Genomic DNA, 20,324 nt, shown 5'->3' with positions numbered 1-20,324 from the left:
AACTTGCGCTTCTCTGGATTAAAGGCTTTGGTTACAACTTCGAACACACTTCATCACGGTCGAACTCTGAAAAACTTTTATACAACGGCAAGTTTGAAAAAAAAAAACACAGACTCGAAAAATTAGTCTGTAAAATTTGCACATGCAGTATTCCTGATGTTACTAGAAATTTCGTTTGAGTCATGCATACGTTACAGCAAGAAGACAGTTACACGCTATCAGAAAACGACGCATGTGCGTGTTCTCTGTTTTGAGTGTAGTATTCCTTTCTCCCTCCCAGGGTGGCACTAAAGGCCCGAATACACACACGGCGTAATGACGCCTCCTCCATACAGATTAGAAGGCGTAATCGCGCCTTCCGTTGGGACGCCTTTTAACCAGAACCTTCTAGCTTTGCCTTCTAGTGAAGAAGGTAGTCGCTCGCCGCCTTCGGCTGCGTACTTGACTGCCTTCCGTGTAGACGCATCGTGCCTTCCACACGGTCTTGTATTGCCTTCTTTTGGCGAAGACACTGGCAACGCCGTGTTGTATCGTTTTCCATCTGCTGGTGATTCTAGAAGTGTGTTGCCTTATTTTTTCTTCCAACAAACATAAACAAATATGAATTGGGTGGCATGACAACAAGAAGGTTAGCACACGCGTGATTGCGTCTTCCGTGTAGACGAGTGGAAGGTGGCAGATGCTAGAAGGCACAATAAAAGGTTTCAAGAAGGTACTGACAATTTTCGTCAGAAAGGCGTTGTCACGCCGTGTGTGTATTCGGGCCTTAAGAACACTCAAGGCCCGAATACACACACGGCGTAATGATGCCTTCTCCATACAAATTACAAGGCGTAAACGCGCCTTCCGTTGGGAAGCCTTCCAGCCAGAACCTTCTAGCTGTGCCTTCTAGTGAAGAAGGTAGTCGTTCGCCGCCTTCGGCTGCGTATAGTTGACTGCCTTCCATGTAGACACATCGTGCCTTCCACACGGTCTTGTGTCGCCTTTTTTTGGCGAAGGCGCTGTCAACGCCGTGTTGTATCATTTTCCGCCTGCTGGTGGTTCTAAAAGTGTGTTGCTTTATTTTTTCTTCCAACAAACATAAACAAACATGAATTGGGTGGCATGACGACAAAAAGGTTAGCACACGACGAGGTTTCAGAGGGCGTGATTGCGCCTTCCGTGTAGACGGGTAGAAGGTGGTAGATGCTAGAAGGCACATCAGAAGGTTTCAAGAAGGTACTGACAATTTTCGTTAGAAAGGCGTTGTCACACCGTGTGTGTATTCCAGGGGCCTATAAACGTCAACATTTTGCCTACCAATCATATATTCATCACGGCGGTGATATTTCATTTCAAATACTTACAAAACTTATCTTATTCATTGAAAGTGCACATTGTACTGAAAACAAATGTTGAGCTCTTATTTTTTTCATCTAAAACGACATTTACTCGAGAATAAGTCTACCGAAAGAATGGGAGGTTTACTCTATTTCACTTGTTTTAGGGCAAACCAACCAAAAAGTGGGTACCAGAAACGCTGGTACCAGAATCAATGAGTGGTAGATGGAAAATGTATGGAGTTTGACAGCCACAAAAGCCCCCTGGTGTATTCGGGCCATCAGTGGTCAATGATTCGATAAAATCGATAGTTTTCTCTTATCGATATTATTGCAATAAAAAGGGTTGCCGTTTTTTAATGTAGAAATTTGGAGCAGTCGTAATTTTTATATAATCGATAATTTTATTCAATCCCAGTCTATATTTACGATAAATTTGTTTGTTCTAGAGTGGATATGAAATAAAAAAAATTACACAAACCTCACAAAAACAGTGCTATATCTTTGCAAAAACAGCGACTCTATAATCTGTGAGAATTTTCATGCGTCTGGCAGCTTTGACTATAATCCAGCGCTGCCATCACTAAAGTAGTTAAAGTCGCAAGATGCAGAAAGATGTCGTTAGCATTCCAAACGATTAAGATTTTTAAATCTTACACGCGATCTCTAGAGTTTTTTGTTCTAGCTTGGATATCTATTATCTGTGGTATAACTAAAAACTCATTTATTGTTATATGTTTCCATAATCAGAATCTTCAAGGCAGAAATTTAAAACAGCTAGAAGTACTGTTTAAAAGTGTTTCTTTAAGAGCCAGTTCGCTAGAGGGGAATGTTGATTTGATGTTCTCCGATTGGCCTGAAATTTTCAGCGTTTGTTTGTCTATTCAAGGTATGAAGTTTCGCAAAATTTTAATTTTTTTCATTGAGGTGAAGTGGGGTAAAACGGCCCTTGAGAATGATATGTATAAAAACCTCCAAATTCAAAAAAGTGCAATAACTTCTGCTAGACTTGATGGATTTTTCTGAAAAAAAATTGGTATCATTCTACACTAAGAGTAACTCAAAACGTATGGTCACAATAGACCGTATGAATAAAAGAAGTTACTCTGCTTCTCCCGTAAGAATTGCACGGGATGAGTAAAGCAAACGCTTTTATTCATACGGCTTAATATATGGCAAAAACGAAATAAATGCATTTTTCTTTTCAGAACCCTGAAAATTGACAATTTTTAGAAGAAAAATGCATATTTTTTCGTCATGTTACCTTCTTGCCATATACTGTGACCATGCATTTTGAATTACTCTTAGTGTAGAATGATACCACAAATTTTCAGAAAAATCCATCAAGTCTAGCAGGAGTAATTGCACTTTTTAGTATTTGAAGGTTTTTGGACATATCATTTAGGCAGTTTTAAAATTGAAATTATGCAAAACTTCCTACCTTGAATAGACAAATAAACGCAGCTCAATCGGAGAGCATCAAAACAACGTCTCTCAGAAAGGTGGTTGCGCCTCTCGCAAACTGGCTCTTAAATAAATATTGTTTCGTTTTAAAATAGGATTTGAAATGTTGAGTGGAACATTTCAAAGTTTATTTTCTCAGTTCGATGCAAATGTTATAGCGAATTTCTTTATTCCACCAGCTCACCTCGTTTTGACCTGGAAGCACACTAACTGCTGTCAAAACCCTTCTTTATTCGCTCGGTTTTGACCTGGCTTTCTGCCCGAAGCAGCTAGCTGGCATCCCGCCATGTTTCGAGGACTAACATCTCAGCGTGTGTGTAAACGAGATAGCATATCACCGCCACTTTTCATACGCATAACATAGCATCTGTCAATGGGGCCCGCAAATTGCGGATCCGCAGTGATGTTAGCTCCTAACGGAGCAAAGCAAATAAAATAGAGATGCCAGCTAGCTGGCCCGAAGCGCATTGTAAAATGCTTAGTTCGTAAACAATTATCTGGCATCTCTTTCTTATTTGCGTCGTAAATCGCGATGCCGTTTTTTATTGCTCGGAAAATTTGCCCGGACGCAGGGGAATAAAGAAATTCGCTATTAGATTTGCCGATTTGAAAAATTACGCGAGACTTCTACTCATTTTGACGCCTACGAACATCATTCTAAACTGAGTCAAAGTTGCTCAGTTCATGACTTATTATTTACGAGCGTGTGGACAGCGGAACGTATCGTTAAGCCCGGTTTACATGTAGTATGTACCGGCCTGAAGATTTCTATGTTTTGGTATACCTACTTCATCAGATACCTTGGTCGAAAAAATTGCAACTGCAGCAGTAGTAAAGAAGAAGCAGAAAGTTTTTTCTTTCCTTGATACAGTTTCCTCATCGAGTCTGCAAAGCGATAGCCAATTGAGAGGACAACTAACTCTGTAATGGTACTACTTTTGCTTCGCGATTTAATTGGGTATCGCAACCATATTTCTTTTCATACTGCTGAATATGTAGTGATTGCCTAAAACATTAATGTGCAGGGAATGTTAAATGGCGTTCTGGACGAAAATTTACAGTGTTAGATTGCGTATGTACAGTGATGAAAAGTGAATTTTCGATTAATAGTCAAAAGTATGAAATATCTTCTATAAGTTTCATTGCTGCGTCTTGCAAACCGGCCCGTGGGGAAATATGTGGTGAAAGTGAAAATTAAAATTTGATGGCTCTATGTGCGGAAGAAAATACCTATTTGTCATAATCCAGGTTTTAGAAATAGAAAAAGTTCACTTCCAGACAGAAGGTTTCTTCTGGAGGGGAAGAAGTGGCTTTCAATATTGATGTATATGAAGCTGCAGGAATATAAAGAAAAGAATTTGTGTTTGTGTATGGATGCGTCAGTGTGTATGCTCAATAAACGACGGAGCACAAAAATAATTGGAGGAAGTGAAAATTGTGCTCCAAAAAGTATATCGAAATCACCATTAATAAAGTCATAATCAATCAAAAATGGTTGTTTCAAACGTCACCAGTTTTTGAATAATTTGGAAAGGGCTACGGGCAGATCTTGGAATGCTTAGGAAGTTTGCTTCCGGTGTTTATACTGCTGTTTAATTTACACTTCAAAGATTAAGCTTGCCTATTTGAAATATTTTAAACGTGCCAGACGATGGGAGCTCAGCAGGTGAAGGAGCGAACTTCTGGGTGTGGTGCTCCAACTGGAGGACAACTTGGTTCCGCTTCCACGCTGGGAGCCGGCAGCTCAATTCGATCCAGCCGAAATAAACCTCGAGTACCCAAGGACTCGCGTATTCTTGGATCAAACATTTTTACAGAGCATAATGGTGAGTTGGCTCGATATCCCATATAAATATTTTTTGTAAAAGTTAATAATTAGCATGATTTTTGAATAGATCAATAATTCTGGTTCAGTTGGTTTATTTTGAATTAAAAATTTATACTATTTATAAAACAATCGAGATATCTTTAAAAGTAAATGTAAGTAACATGTAAAAATGGCCTATTAAAAATATATTTGGCTATTACATTTGTCAGCCTTTTGTCTTTTGTTGATACATCTGGTAACAACAAAAATTACATGTAATTGATAATGATTGTTGCAAAAATTTAGTTGTGGGTAAATTCATTTGTTACACCAAAGATGCACATCGAAAGTCAAACAGCTAACCGGTTTAATTTAATTCATGTATTATTCTAGTAGTTGACTCAGTAACCAAAAACTAACTGAATAAAGTGTTTGTTGCATTGGCTGGGCTGAGCCTTTTTTTCACAAAAATAAAACTAAAGAAGACTAATCTTTAAAATTTGTTTACTGGGAAAACCTGTGTAGGCAGAATAAACTCGATATTTATATGAAGAAAAAAAAATCAATGTAAATTATTTGGCATGACGGGCAGCTTGCAGTTAAAGCTTTCTTTGGTCTAACCAACACATAGTACAACGACTTTCACTATTTTAAATACTTTCATGAAAAATCAAGGTCGACTAGCCTAGCACAACGAATAATATTGTTCCGATGCATTCCAAAAATCAATTTTTAAGATAGTTATACAATAAGTCGTTATTCATAGAGTTTACTCTGCTTCTTTCCTAATATTTGCATGGAATGAATAAAGCAAACGCTTTTATTCATACGTCCTAGTAAAGTGATTTATTGCACTGACACGAGGCCTACGTATTTAAGTAGTTTTTATATGATTGCTACTGCTGTGAAATATTTTTACAGTACACTGGCCGACACTTTAAATCATTCGGAGTGTTACAGTCAGTCCAGCAATTAGCTTTTGATTGTCGGAATAATTTTTGACGATAGCAAAGTTCAAGATTAGCTGCGACATCATCGAAGAACTTTATGGTTAGAAGAAGCCCAGAGTTACTCCCTTGGGGAACGGCGAAAATTTTTTTGAATACCCTCACCCCCGCGTAACGCTGTTTTGCGTGACGGCCTCGTGTTACGTATTGTACGAATGTTTCCTAATTTGAAGCGTTTTCCATTTTTAATAAATGATATGCCATTTCAGGTGCAGTAAAACAAGTTTTTTGTCATGAAATAACCAAGATAAAAGCGGTATTAGTCAATAAAAAGATATTTGTTCCATCCGTCACGACAGCAACAATAAGAACGCGAATACATAGACAAGGCAAATTGAGTACATACATCCCTCTCTACCTAGCAGCTTGATGGGTGAGCACCGATTCATCGATGCTATTCCCATTCATTCTATGTACGACCATTGAAGTGTTCAGTTCGTAGTTCGCGCGATCAAATTTAAATTTAAAGTTAATAAAGATAGTTTGCTAAGTGTTAATCACGTGTATTCCATCGATCGATCAACCGTATACAGTCCACTCTAAACTAATCCGGCCAGGGAATCGTGAACAAACTTTGAGTGTCACGGGTTTCACGTTTCTAACCCACGTCTTATGGTCCATTGATGTGGAACATAAATTGGTCCTTCGAGCCGGATCATAGCACAGTGAATGAAAAGTGACTCAAAGGATCGGTATCCAGTTCATATAAGGTTTCCTTCCAAGAAGGAATCATTCCAAGAACACGTGATAAAACAGCAGATCGAAAAGTACAGCCGTCGCGAAGTACAGTCGTCGCGTGCGCGTCGCGAGGTGAAATTGCGAGTCGATACAAGCGAGAACGTGTTCAAGGACGTTTTGCTGCGCGTGTGCTACGTTGCCGTTTTTGTGTGAAAGAGAGTCTCGATACGAACACTGTGTGAGAAAAGACCATCGAACAAAAAAGTAGTAAAGTGAGAAGTTTCGAAATGCCGCTAGAACATTCACCAGTAAGAAATATGCTAGAAAATCAAAACCAAGTGGACCAACTGCAAGAAGGTCAGAATGTTCCACTTCTGAGTCGAAGCCGAAACAGTAATACTCCAACCGGACAACATTCAAGGTCCAATTCGTCCGCTTCATTTCACGGATTCAATTGGGAGGAGGGAATGGAGCTGGAGTCGATGCGAAAATTGAAGGGCTTGTTCCGGCAGAGAGGACAGATCGAACAGAAGCTAGTGAGGATTCAGTTGACTTTGCAGACGCAGAGTAGTATGACGTTAGCCCAGTTGCAGTGCGCGGAGAAGAAACTAGTTGTAATCTACAGCGAGTTTAGCCACTTCCATAGTGAAATCATGGCCTTGATTCCTGATGAAGCATCGGATGAGCAAGATGAAATTTACTGCACTTTTGAGGATCGTCATACCGAGTTGTCGAATCACATCCAGGAAAGAATCAATGCTGCTACTCAAATGCAAACCGTGAGGTCATCTGTTTCCCCACAGGTTATTATTCAGCAGCAGCCGTTGAAAGCACCTATTCCTACATTTGACGGTAATTATGCTAATTGGCCAAAATTCAAGGCGATTTTCCAAGACCTGATGGCACAGTCCAGGGACTCAGAGTCATTAAAACTGTACCACCTAGACAAAGCATTGATTGGATCCGCAGCAGGTATATTAGATGCAAAAATAATCAACGAGGGTAATTATAAGCAAGCGTGGAAGGTGCTAACAGACCGTTACGAAAACACACGTGTAATCGTTGAGTCACACATTCAAGGATTGCTTACCCTAAGAAAAATGTCTCAAGCAACATTCAAAGAATTGCTTGCTAACTGAAGCAACCGGTCATGTTGAAGGCCTACGGTACCAAAAACAACAGTTAACGGGTATCTCCGAGCACATCGTGGTGCATCTTATCGTCAGTGCCTTGGATAATTCGACCCGCATGGCTTGGGAACGTATCCAGCAAAGAGGTGTGCTCCCGAAATACGAACAAACAATCTCCTTTCTCAAAACCAGTTGTCAAGTGCTGGAGCAGTGTGAATCGTCGCAAGCTTTCTCCCAACGAACCGCCGTAAAATCAAAGTTTTCACCAGTCAACAACAAAATGCCATCGCTCAAGACTAACGCAGTTACTTCAAGTTCCAGCAAGTCTTCAGGTTCCTGCCACTTTTGTGGAGGTTCACATCTTAACTTCCAATGTGAGGAATTCAAGCAGCTGACAGCAACTCAAAGGGCAGAAAAGGTTCGAGCAAAGGGTTTGTGCTTCAACTGCCTCCGGAAGGGATCAATCCAAACAGTGCACGTCTAACAACACGTGTCGAAAATGCAGCCGCAAACATCACACCATTCTCCACGATGATGCTGAAAGGAACAGCAGTCAGGATTCAAAGGCCGACATTGCCGCGCCAAAGCAACCTGTCGCGAATAATCAACCACCTGTTGTTCAACCTTCTGTTTCGGTGGTGGATAAACCAGTATCCACTACATGCTCAAGCAATCACGTTTCAACATCAAAGACCGTCTTGCTGTTGACTGCTGTCGTTCAAGCCATTGATGAACATAACCAGTCCCACCCTTGTCGAGTCCTACTTGACAGTGGGTCTCAAGTTAACTTTGTCACCGAGAAAATGGCAACCCGCCTCGGTTGTTCTAGAATGCCAGCAAATGTATCAATCACTGGAATCAATGCCCTGAGAAGTCTAGCTCGTGATAAGGTGTTCGTTAAATTCCAATCGAGCTACGGAGACTTTCAAGCCAACATCGAGTGTCTGGTTACAACCAAGGTAACTGGAACTATTCCTAACCGAACGATTGATTTCAGCTCCTGGGAACTTCCTGAAGGCATTCTACTCGCCGATCCACATTTCTTCCAGCCAGAAAAGGTTGACATGTTAATCGGGGGAGAATTGTTCTTTGATCTTCTTAAGCCCGATCAAATAAGTCTTGGTGACAATTTACCACAACTTCGAGAAACTCATCTTGGATGGGTGGTAGCTGGAGTAATAAACGAGCCGTACATTTCGAATGCGGCTATTCAACACGTCAACCATGCTTCGATCGATTCCATCGAGGAAATGATGCATCAATTTTGGAAGGTGGAGGAAGTACCAAACGCATCTCCATTTTCATCCGAACAGCTGTCCTGTGAAGCCCATTTCCTGTCGACGTACAAGCGCGATGCAACGGGTAGGTTTGTTGTAAAACTACCGTTTAAAGAAAACCTCAACCGGTTGGATAATTGCCGTTCTTTGGCACTCAAGCGATTCCTTATGTTAGAAAAACGATTGGAGCGTAATCCCGAGCTGAGGCAGCAATACAACGATTTCATAAGGGAGTATGAAGACCTCGGCCATTGCAGAGAAGTTAAGGAAGCTGAGGATCCAGGTAATATGGATACGTACTATCTGCCGCATCATGCAGTATTACGACCGTCAAGCTCAACCACGAAGTGCCGCGTCGTATTCGATGCTAGTGCCAAAATGGACCCATCAAAACTATCGCTCAATGAGGTTCTTCAAGTAGGACCAGTTGTACAGAATGGCATATTCTCTATTACGCTGCGATTCCGTAAGTACGCTTATGCATTTTCAAGCGATATAGAAAAAATGTACCGGCAAGTGTTCGTTGCGCCGGAAGAACGCCGATTCCTCCGATGCTTTTGGAGGTCCGACCCGTCACATCCATTAAGGGTTCTCGAGCTTAATACCGTTACTTACGGAACAGCTTGTGCGCCATACCAAGCAACAAGGTGTTTGGTACAACTTGCCAAGGAAGAAGGTTCCGAGTTTCCCATCGGCTCTCGAATCTTGACTGAGGACTTTTACGTTGACGATGCGCTTTCTGGCGCTAACACGTTGGAAGAAGCTCTCGAAAGCCAACGTCAATTAAAAGAACTGCTAACCAGAGGTGGTTTCCATATTCACAAATGGTGCTCCAATTCGGCAGAGTTTCTAGAGCACATTCCACCAGCCGACCGAGAAAGGAAGGTTCCTTTTCATGAGTACGGAGCAAATGAAGTAATAAAGGTGCTTGGATTGTTGTGGGATCCTGACGGCGACGTCCTCATGATAGCCAATCCGCCGAAATGTTCTTTTCCGGATGATGAGCTAGCCACGAAACGAATGATTTATTCCGAGGTGGCAAAATTGTTCGATCCACTCGGACTGTTTGCACCAGTAATTGTCATGGCCAAACTCTTGGTACAGCAGCTTTGGAAAATATCAGCTGGATGGGACGATCCCATCGACGAAACCATCCGCGAAAATTGGGCTACTCTGCGCGCATCCCTTCCAGACCTTGGACGCATTCACGTTCCAAGGTGTGTTATGTTCCCGAATGCGATTGCATATGAGTTGCATGGTTTTTCCGATGCATCGAACGTGGCGTACGGTGCATGCGTCTACTTGAGAAGTATTTTCACCAATGGATCCGCCAACCTACGTCTTCTATGCAGCAAGTCAAAGGTTGCCCCATTAGACGATGTCTCCATTCCTCGTAAAGAGCTCTGTGCCGCTCAGCTGCTTTCGAAATTGATCAGCCAGGTCGTTCCCGCGCTTCGAATGAACTTTCGAGAAGTTGTTCTCTGGTCGGACAGCACCATTGTTCTGGCATGGCTGAAGAAACCGTTAGATCAACTTCAGACGTTCGTAAGGAATCGGATTGCTTTGATACGAAAGGATACTAATGAGTATCGATGGAGTTATGTTTGCTCGGCCAATAATCCCGCCGATATCGTTTCTCGAGGAAAGCTGCCAGAAGATTTAAAACAAAATATTCTCTGGTGGAGCGGTCCAAGGTTCCTGTGTGAAGTAGAATATGACGTTGAAGACACCGAAGAGATTTTGGAGAATCTTCCCGAACTAAAAGTCCACGTCATAACCATGTCAGCTCACGATTCGTTTCCATTCTTCGGAAAATTCAGTTCTTTTCGGAAAATCCAGCGCACCATGTGCTACGTTCTACGGTTTATTCGAAATTGCAAACGGCCAAAGTCTAATCGTGTGAAGCAAGTACATCTTTCCATCGAAGAACTACGTCAAGCATCCGAAGCAATCGTCAAGGCGATTCAACAAGCACATCTTGGGGACGAAATTAAGCGAGTGATTTCCAACCAAACATGCAAGCGTCTTGGTAACCTGCGTCCAGTGTATGAAAACGGTTTACTACGAGTTGGAGGGCGATTAGATCGCTCAGTACTGCCGTTTGCTGCAAAACATCAGTTAATACTTCCCGATAAAGATCCTGTAACGAAAAAACTCATTAGAACTTTGCATATGGAGCATCTTCACGTCGGCCAGGCCGGTTTGATCAGCATCATTCGTCAAAGGTACTGGCTTTTAAATGCTAAATCAACTGTGCGACAAGTAACACGATCGTGCGTTACATGTTTCCGAACAAAACCCGTTGAAACCAAACAGCTAATGGGAAATCTCCCTACCTCGAGAATTGTGCCATCACCACCGTTCGCAGTTACTGGCGTCGATTATGCCGGTCCATTCATGGTGAGGCAAGGTTCTTATCGTCCGAAGCTTGTTAAGTCCTACGTCGCAGTTTACGTATGTATGGCGACAAAGGCTGTACATTTAGAGATTGTGTCCGACTTAACAACGGATGCCTTCTTGGCGTCTTTGAAACGGTTCATTAGTCGGAGAGGAATGGTGCAGCAAATTCACTCTGACAATGCGACCAACTTTCATGGAGCAAGCAACCAACTGCACGAGTTGTACCGACAGTTTCAGAATCAACAAGAGGTGAAGAAAATCCAGCAGTTTTGTGAAGTACGCGAGATACAGTGGCATTTCATCCCACCAGACGCACCAGAGTTCGGTGGTCTCTGGGAAGCGGCGGTCAAGGCGATGAAAACTCACCTGAAGCGAGTCGTAGGGAATGCAAACCTCACTTACGAAGAAATGGCAACCATTCTAGCCGAAATAGAAGCCATTTTAAATTCTCGTCCGTTGTTCAGTTTGTCCAACGATCCTGCCGATCCACAGGTAATAACACCAGCTCATTACCTCATAGGTCGACCGTTGTCTGCACCAGCTGAGCCATCTTTAGAAGACACCAAGGTGAACCGACTCGATAGATGGCAACACCTCCAGCTCATGCGTGAGCATTTTTGGCGAGCGTGGTCAAGGGACTACCTTAATTCTCTCCAACCACGTAAGAAGCATACCAGAGCAACGTCGAACGTTCGACCTGGCATGGTCGTTCTTCTCCACGATAAGACGCAACCTCCGCTCAGCTGGAAACTGGGCAGAATCACCGGAGTGTATCCTGGTGACGACGGCTTAGTGCGAGCCATTGACGTATTTTCCAACGGAGCAACATACCGTCGTCCAATCAACAAGGTCTCGATAATTCCAATCGAGGACAACGTCTGCTCTGCCCCGGTCCTTTGTTGATACGAAGTTTCAACCCGGGGGGAGAATGTTCCATCCGTCACGACAGCAACAATAAGAACGCGAATTCATAGACAAGGCAAATTGAGTACATACATCCCTCTCTACCTAGCAGCTTGATGGGTGAGCACCGATTCATCGATGCTATTCCCATTCATTCTATGTACGACCATTGAAGTGTTCAGTTCGTAGTTCGCGCGATCAAATTTAAATTTAAAGTTAATAAAGATAGTTTGCTAAGTGTTAATCACGTGTATTCCATCGATCGATCAACCGTATACAGTCCACTCTAAACTAATCCGGCCAGGGAATCGTGAACAAACTTTGAGTGTCACGGGTGTCACGTTTCTAACCCACGTCTTATGGTCCATTGATGTGGAACAATATTTTTGCAACTGAACCGTTGAGAAGTGCTTGGATAGACCCTGTTATATATTACGGTAAATTAGGTACACCTTGTCCATTGTCTTTTTTGCATGGGAGAAATGTGCGAGATGCTCGATGCTGCGGGTTTGCATTGTTGCAAGGCAGGCCAAGGGTTTGACAAACTCATTTATGTACATTCAGTACGTACGTACGTACGCCACAAAAAATAACATTCCTTGACACATTAGAAGCAATAGCCTCTGTGCTAGTTGCATTTTGCACATTCTGCTTACACTGGTAACCTGTGTTTACCACTTGCATCTAGACCACTTGCAACTAGACCTCAAACTAGAAATAGAAAAATTATAGCTTTTTAACCATTCCTGTGAATTTTGGTGCCCCATGTGGAGATGACTTTTTCAGAGACTTAAATGAGTTTTTCCATAAATCAACGCATAAACATCGCTCAAGCAACACAGCGTGTGCAAAATCACAGAAATGCTGCTAGCCAACAATCACTGTTAACTGATTGGAGCTGAAAGTCTCTCTCATTTCCAGTCCGTTCGTTGAAAAATTCAAAGATTTCAATTTTAACTAAAAATCCTTTTATGATAGTCAAAGTTTGCAGCGCTGTTGTCGAGTTAAAATTCATTATAAAAGTAGAAATTAGGCTCGGTCTCGATCGCGCAGGCTATAACAGTAATCAATCTCTATAGCAGATCCTGTCCGCACAACCGTGCAATAGAATAAGCGTCAATGGATTATTGGATTGGCAGTTTATAGTTCGAGTGACTGAGGGAATAAGTAGGATCGTAGCGGCTAGCACTAGGGTTTGCAATCCCGGGAACGATTTCCCGAGAATTACCTTTTCCCGGGATTCCCGTATCCCGGGAATAGAAATATTGATTTGATCCCGGAAATCCCGAGCTCCTTAAAAAAATTTTCCATACCATATTGCAGTAAAATTTAATATCGTATCAAAACACGAAACTTACGTCGTAGAAGTGTGAAACAGCTTCAAAGTGTGCATTATACGAAGCAAATATTAGCTTGAAATAACGACCAATATTTGCTTGCCGTGTAATATCAAATTATTTGCTTAAATTATTTGTCAAAAATATATGCTGTCTTATTTAGTAAACAAAAAATTAAGAAATATTTTGTTCGTCTTATGTCTTTTTTTGCTAGTGAGTTTACTACTAAGCAGATAGTTGCTTGATTTTTTCTTTGTTTATTGACAAAAAACTTTGAAACCTGTAAATTGATAAAAAAAACCGTAAATCAATGCGACCGGAAATAAATAAATTAACAAAACTTAGTCAGTGTAACTTGGGTCGTGGCCACGATTTTACATTAATTACGTAAGCATTCAAATGCTCCAAAACCTGCCTGGCGAACACGCAGCTTTATCTTCAACAAACTAAAAGTATTGGACTCTTCAGTTTCTAATGAAATGTAGCAAAAGCGGTGATTTAGAAGTTTTCTAGAAGTCAGACACCAGCGGTGATCAGCGATCTTAAGCAAAGTTTTACAGAAGGGAATTACATTATTTGGGCTTGACGAAAAATTGTCAGCGGATCTAAGGCCAATCGCATAAAAACCCTGAAACCTTCTCTTCTGCTAACATTTGCTACAAAAAATCGATCATGAATTTCTGGAGTAAACTTGAATAAGTTTTGTTTTTCAATCCGTTTTTAATGCGAATTGATGATGAAATTGTAAACGATTGTTTGATACCTTTTAAAAACAAACTTTATTTGAAATCTCATTTTTGCTAAGATTTTTGAAGTAGAATACTTCTCTCAGGAAGTTCGGCTACATAGGAATGTGAAATGAAAATCTAAAACCGAAAAAAGTGAAAAATATGTCCAATTTCAAATGCTTATAAATCGGTTAGTATTCGATGGATTTCCTTCGTTCTTGCAGCAATAGATTGGAAAATCTTCTAAGATTCTTCCCAAAGTAAGATAATTGTAATTTTATTATTCACACTATTGTACTATTGAAAATAGTCAAGCCTTGTCAATACGAAAAATTCGACCTCTGATTGGTCGTTTTATGCTTGCTTCCCAAGCACGGTCGACAGAATCATATACCTTGCAATTGAAAACATGCTATTTGGCCTATATAAGAGCCTGTTTCAGCCGGAGCCGCTCATAATAGTTCTAGACAGCGACAACAGCAGTCGTCCTTCCTTAGCAGCAGCACTAGCCCTGTGGTTGGTCACCACGTCTCAGGAGCAGCGCGGTTTTTCTCAGCGTGTGTCGCCAGCAGCGTTGCCAGGTCATTTTTTTAAAAATCTGGAAAAGGCAAAATAAAAATCTAGAAAAAATCTGGCAGTCATTTCGTGGGGTGAAAGGTTAAATTTTCGGATAAAAGTCTTGGGGTACGCAAAATTTGAGGTGACAAAATTGCAAAATTTCGCGCCAAAATTTAAGTGATGACCTTTTTGCGGAACAGAGAAAATAAAATTGGATAAAATCTGGATCATCCATGAAAAATCTGGATAATTGGACATCAAAGCTGTTTACCTGGATACATGTTCAAAAATCTGGATAATCCAGCTAAATCTGGATACCTGGCAACGCTGGCTGTAGATATAATAAGTCATTATACACTGTGTGCGTGAAGAGATCACTCTCTCAGTTATAAAAAATAAGCTCCCACCGGGCAGTGTGTGCAGTTCATCGTTGGCGTGCTGAGATACGGGAACACAATAGTAGAGGGTGATTCGACTTTGATTTAGAACTATTTATACCTTTCCCAGTAGTTTAATTGGCCAAAACACCTTGCCGGAAACAACGGAGATTGCGGATTCGAGTCCCGTCTGGACGAGGGAAAAAATTTTTTAAGCCTAAAAGTCACACCTTCTATTCCCGTTCATTTTCGCATCCTCGCAAACTGCATACATTGCCCGCTTTACTAAAACTTAAAATGTAAGTCATATGACAAAAATGAAATTAGTTCGTAAAGTAAATCTAGCCAACGGAGCTCTTCCGAGATACGCGTTCGGAGTCTAGCCACCGACTGAGGTGTCTCATCGCTTGCGCCGCTGTAGATATAATAAGTCATTATACACTGTGTGCGTGAAGAGATCACTCTTTCAGTTATAAAAAATAAACTCCCACCGGGCAGTGTGTGCAGTTCATCGTTGGCGTGCTGAGATACGGGAACACAATAGTAGAGGGTGATTCGACTTTGGTTTAGAACTATTTATACCTTTCCCAGTAGTTTAATTGGCCAAAACACCTTGCCGGAGACAACGGAGATTGCGGGTTCGAGTCCCGCCTGGACGAGGGAAATTTTTTTTTTCTAAGCCTAAAAGTCACACCTTCTATTCCCGTTCATTTTCGCATCCTCGCAAACTGCATACATTGCCCGCTTTACTAAAAATTAATATGAGCATTTTTCCTACTAAACCACTTCAAATTAAGCTTTTATTGTGTTGGGAGCCACCCTAGTTGAAAATAAATGAATCACCCTAATGAAAATCAAGTTTAAGATATCTAATAAACATTACAATAATTTACATCTGGTTTGGAACGAGCTGTGAAAATGACCATAAGCCAGTTTTAGAATATTCCATATTAGGCTTTCGGTTGCCCAGAAAACGGGTAAGTCCCAGAAGGTCGATAGAATTTTCGACCAAAAATTTGTTTTCGAGATAACATTCGAACTTTGAGCGCTTTGAGGCACCCCTAAATCATGTTCGATTAAGCTGAAATTTTTCACAGATCATTTTTTTGGCCCAATGAACAAAATATACATGGTCGGTTTTTGAAATTCGAAGATGAAATTTTTTCCATACAGTCATTGGAACTCTAGTATGCACAGCCTCCATGCTACCAGTGATAAAAATGGCCTGAGGTTCGTGAATTTTTACGAAGGGATATTCGGAAACACACATGGCAGTACCCTAATGGCGGAACCTGCTCTCTGATCGGCCATATTCTAGTTGACGGATGGCATTTCTCAGACGTCGTCGGTGTACGATCTCTCCGAAACCCAAACGTCGACTCAGACTCGCCAGGCTGGCTCTTCAAGAAAGGCGTCGTACACAAATTACGTAACGCTATGTAACAATAAGTAACCCCCCCCCTAAAATTACGTAACGCTAAAAAACCTGACTCCCCTCCAAATTTTAAATTTTGAGCAAACATTTCAGTTACGTAACTGTCTCAAATACCCCCCCCCCCTCTCCTATGCAACAATAAGTAACGCTGACTCAACCCACCTCCCCCCACCCCTTCATGCGTTACGTAATTTGTGTACGATGCCAAAGATGCGGCTGAACATTCAGCGGTTGTCAGCTGAGGGAGTTTCTGCTGAGTACACTAAGAAGGTTTACAAACAGATTGGTGAACCGGTTTGGATGAGGTCAAGAAAGCTTGGAAAAGCCAAAAGCCACAAAACAACTGGAAAAGACGGCATCCCAGTCGAACTATTCAAAGTCGGAAGTAAGCTGCTTTCGTGCTGCCATAAACAGAGATTTTCACAGAAGTTTCTCTCATTGATTCAAAAATGAAGGTGCTCCGCCAAATATTTAATGACAGAAATTGTTTTTGCGGGTGGTTTTAATTTTCATGTCCCTTAAGCTGGAAGTACAAAGTCAGCAGAACAAAGAGTTAATAGCATGAAAATTGAGTGTCCATTCGATGCTCATTTAATGCCATATCGCCGAATTTAATGCTCCTTCATTTCTTTAAAAAATGCATTTGTTTGCTAGCTTAAGAAAATAGCTAGCAGACAATATACTAAAATAGCATTTTTAGTCACAGATCGGTTCTATAACGATCAAAAACATTTAATGCTCATTTAATGCTCTTGAAAAAACCTGATTTTCATGATAATTTTATTGATTTTGTATAAATTTTTCAAAAATATGACATTATATGAATAGCTTCAATTTTTTCAAACATTTTCCTCTGAAAACAATCAGAATCCTTTTGATACGATTAGATACCAATTAAATGCTCCCATATGCGAGCAGTTTCAATAACTTAGGTGCATTTTTCATTGAATATATTTTTTTCAAAAATATTGTTTTGCTAGCTTAAGAAAAAAGTTAGCAGAACATTGGCCAGCATTTTTAAGCAATAAACTGTTCTAGAATGGTCATAATAATTTAATGCTTAATAAATGCTCTTGAAAAAACCTTATTTTCATGATAATTTCATTGATGTTGCATAAATTTTTCAATAATATTATAATAATATGATAATACATGAATAGCTTCAATTTTCTCAAACATTTTCCTCTGAAAACAATCAGAATCCTTTTGATACGATTAGATACCAATAAGATGCTCCCATATGCGAGCAGTTTCAATAACTTAAGTGCATTTTTCATTAAATATATATTTTTTTTAAATATTGTTCTGCTAGCTTAAGAGAAAAGTTAGCATAACATTGGCCAGAAACAGCATTTTTAAGCAATAAACTGTTGTAGAATGGTCATAATAATTTAATGCTCATTAAATGCTCTTGAAAAAACATGATTTTCATGATAATTTTATTGATTTTGTATAAATTTTTCAAAAATATGATAATATATGAATAGCTTTAATTTTTTCAAACATTTCCCTCTGAAAACAATCAAAATCCTTTTGATACGATTAGATACCAATTGAATGCTTCCATATACGAGCAGTTTCAATAACTTAGGTGCATTTTTTATTAAATGATAATTTTATTGATTTTTTCTAAATTTTCGATAATATGATAAAAATATGATTTCCATCCTGTTTTTTGATTTTCGATCAATTCTTTTGACCTGAAAATGTTTTAAAGATCGTTTATTTTTTGATTTGTTTTTTTTTTCGATCTTTTAAAAAAAATATTTTTCAGCGTGCAGAACTTTTTTTTATGCAATTTTGAGTGATTGTCAGGTATCGTGTACCATTTCTAATATCGTATTATCGGCTTTTGAATGGTTGCGTGCGATTATGACATCATCTTGCCTCCATATAGTCCATTCCATTCCTGCCCATAATGCAACTGGTGATGGAATAGCAATAATGAAATGATCAGAGTACAACCAGATCGAACCAATCTCCAAAAACATGATTTCGAGTCATCGGTGTTCAATGTTCTGGGGATTTTTTGTAATTGGGGCTTATTACAGAAAACGATGCGAGCGGCGAATTACTCGCCTGACCAATTTTGATATTGCAGATGGCTGGATTTGGACAAGCTGGTCTGCGAAACTGTTCGACTCAGCTGTCACCAAACATGTTTCACTCGCATTCTCTAATACAACATTTTGCTCGTCCGTCAGTGACTGGAGGTGAGGCGAGTTGCTCGCCTCGTCTTCTGTAATAGGCCATATCATTATGAACTATTGAAATGATTTCTGTTCTTCATGAATGATAGATTATTCATTCTCACGTACACTGGTGCTAATACTTAACTCAATTGAAAAAAAAAATGGCACTTGGTTCAGTGAATTTCACAGCGCCTCAAAAAAATGCTTTGGAAGATCGATTCAACAGAGATAGATCCTGCAGCTCCGATTTTTTAGATGGATCGATCTGGAACCGCTCAGCTGAATCGATCCTGAAGATTGATCTTTCCCTGTAGATCGCCCAATCCCTTATTCCGTATCCTTTTCAATAACAATAACTTCTCTGGCTATTTTCTAACAACTGTTGGTCCCTTTTTTCGATTTGTTGGGTACTATTTGGTCACTTGTTTCATCAACTGCTTATGCTTATTAGCGGCGAATGCTTATTAGCTGAGTCAATTAAAGGCCATAATCGTCTTGTTCAGTATTAAACTGATAAGATATACAAATTTTTAACCTATGACACCAAGAACGCCAAGCCGGTCGAGGTTGTCTTGAAAGGTCTCACCAACAATCAAACCGTTGATGAGATCATCATCACCGCTCAACCACCGATCATCAAACTTACCCCAACAGAATTAATTGGCATATCTAATGAAACGAAAAATACGAGGCGAGAAAAGTCAGAGAGCTGGAATTGTCCTTGTTAATTATTTAATTCATTTTAACCGGACTTATCTCCCAGATGGTCTCGTCGTACGATGCTGGCCTAACCAGCCAGTCGTCGTAAGTTCGAGTCTCGGTTTGGGAGAGACTGTTAGTGTCTGTAGGATCGTAGCGCTAGCACCGCAACACTAAAACAGTCGGCTGCGAAGTCTTTGTATAGTAAACAGAATGTCAAGTTCCGAATCGGAATGTAGCACCCAGGCTTTGCTTTGCTAACCGCACTGAGGTTAACAATTTGAAATTTTTTGACAAACCACATGCCATCCATAATGTTCAGGTAAAGTGGGAGTTATATAGAAAGTTTGGGGGAGGAGAAAAGCCCAATTCCGAATTTGCCAACGTTATGGCCATGGTTCAAAAATCTGTAACTTGGACCAAAAATGCCTCATTTGTGGAGACTCTTCTCACAAAAAGGCTATATGTCCTGTAAAAGAGAGTAAAACTTTTCGCTGTGCGAATTGTAACGGCAACCATTTGTCAAATTTTTATTAATGCCCAGTGCGTCTAGCAATTGTTAAGGCAAGGCAAGGCAAACAAAATTCAATTTCCCAATCAAAACAAAATTCTCTAAGCTGTACGGCTGTACCGCCCATTTTTTTACTCTTTCGCACAGATAACAGGTTCGGAATAAAATTCTGAAAATGATTTTGAAGCGTCTTAATTTGGTACACTCGAATAACATAGACTTACTGGTGTTGAAACATTAAGCTATGTCAAATATAATTATTAACAATTTTCGACAAAAATCGTTGCAATCCTCAATTGCTACGATGAGCTCTCTTTTTAGTCAATAAGTTTTGAATTGAGTTAGTTGTCAGTTTATATTCTTTTTTTTTTTTGATAAGTAGGTTTAACTCCCTACGAATGATAAGTCCTAATTGAGACAGCAAACAAATCTCAATAGATTAAATTACATTTTTTAAATTTAATTTTGATTTTAATTTTATTTTAATTTGATTTTTCAAGTT

General features: G+C 40.2%; 1 protein-coding gene across 2 annotated transcripts in view; it reads left to right on the top strand.

Annotated features, from left to right (window-relative positions):
- Positions 1-3,596: 3,596 nt before the first annotated feature.
- LOC129720439 (tyrosine-protein kinase Abl) overlaps positions 3,597-20,324 on the top strand; it is a 62,377-nt gene continuing 45,649 nt past the window's right edge. For both annotated transcript variants that reach the window (XM_055671923.1, XM_055671922.1), the window contains exon 1: positions 3,597-4,609. In XM_055671923.1, the coding sequence (XP_055527898.1) occupies positions 4,435-4,609 (175 nt within the window). In that variant the 5' untranslated portion in view covers positions 3,597-4,434. The remainder of the gene's footprint in view (positions 4,610-20,324) is intronic.

This window comes from Wyeomyia smithii, chromosome 2 (assembly GCF_029784165.1).
Source record: "Wyeomyia smithii strain HCP4-BCI-WySm-NY-G18 chromosome 2, ASM2978416v1, whole genome shotgun sequence".
NCBI lineage: Eukaryota > Metazoa > Arthropoda > Insecta > Diptera > Culicidae > Wyeomyia > Wyeomyia smithii.
Note: the sequence above shows the minus strand (reverse complement) of the source record. Positions and strands in the feature narration are given on the sequence as shown.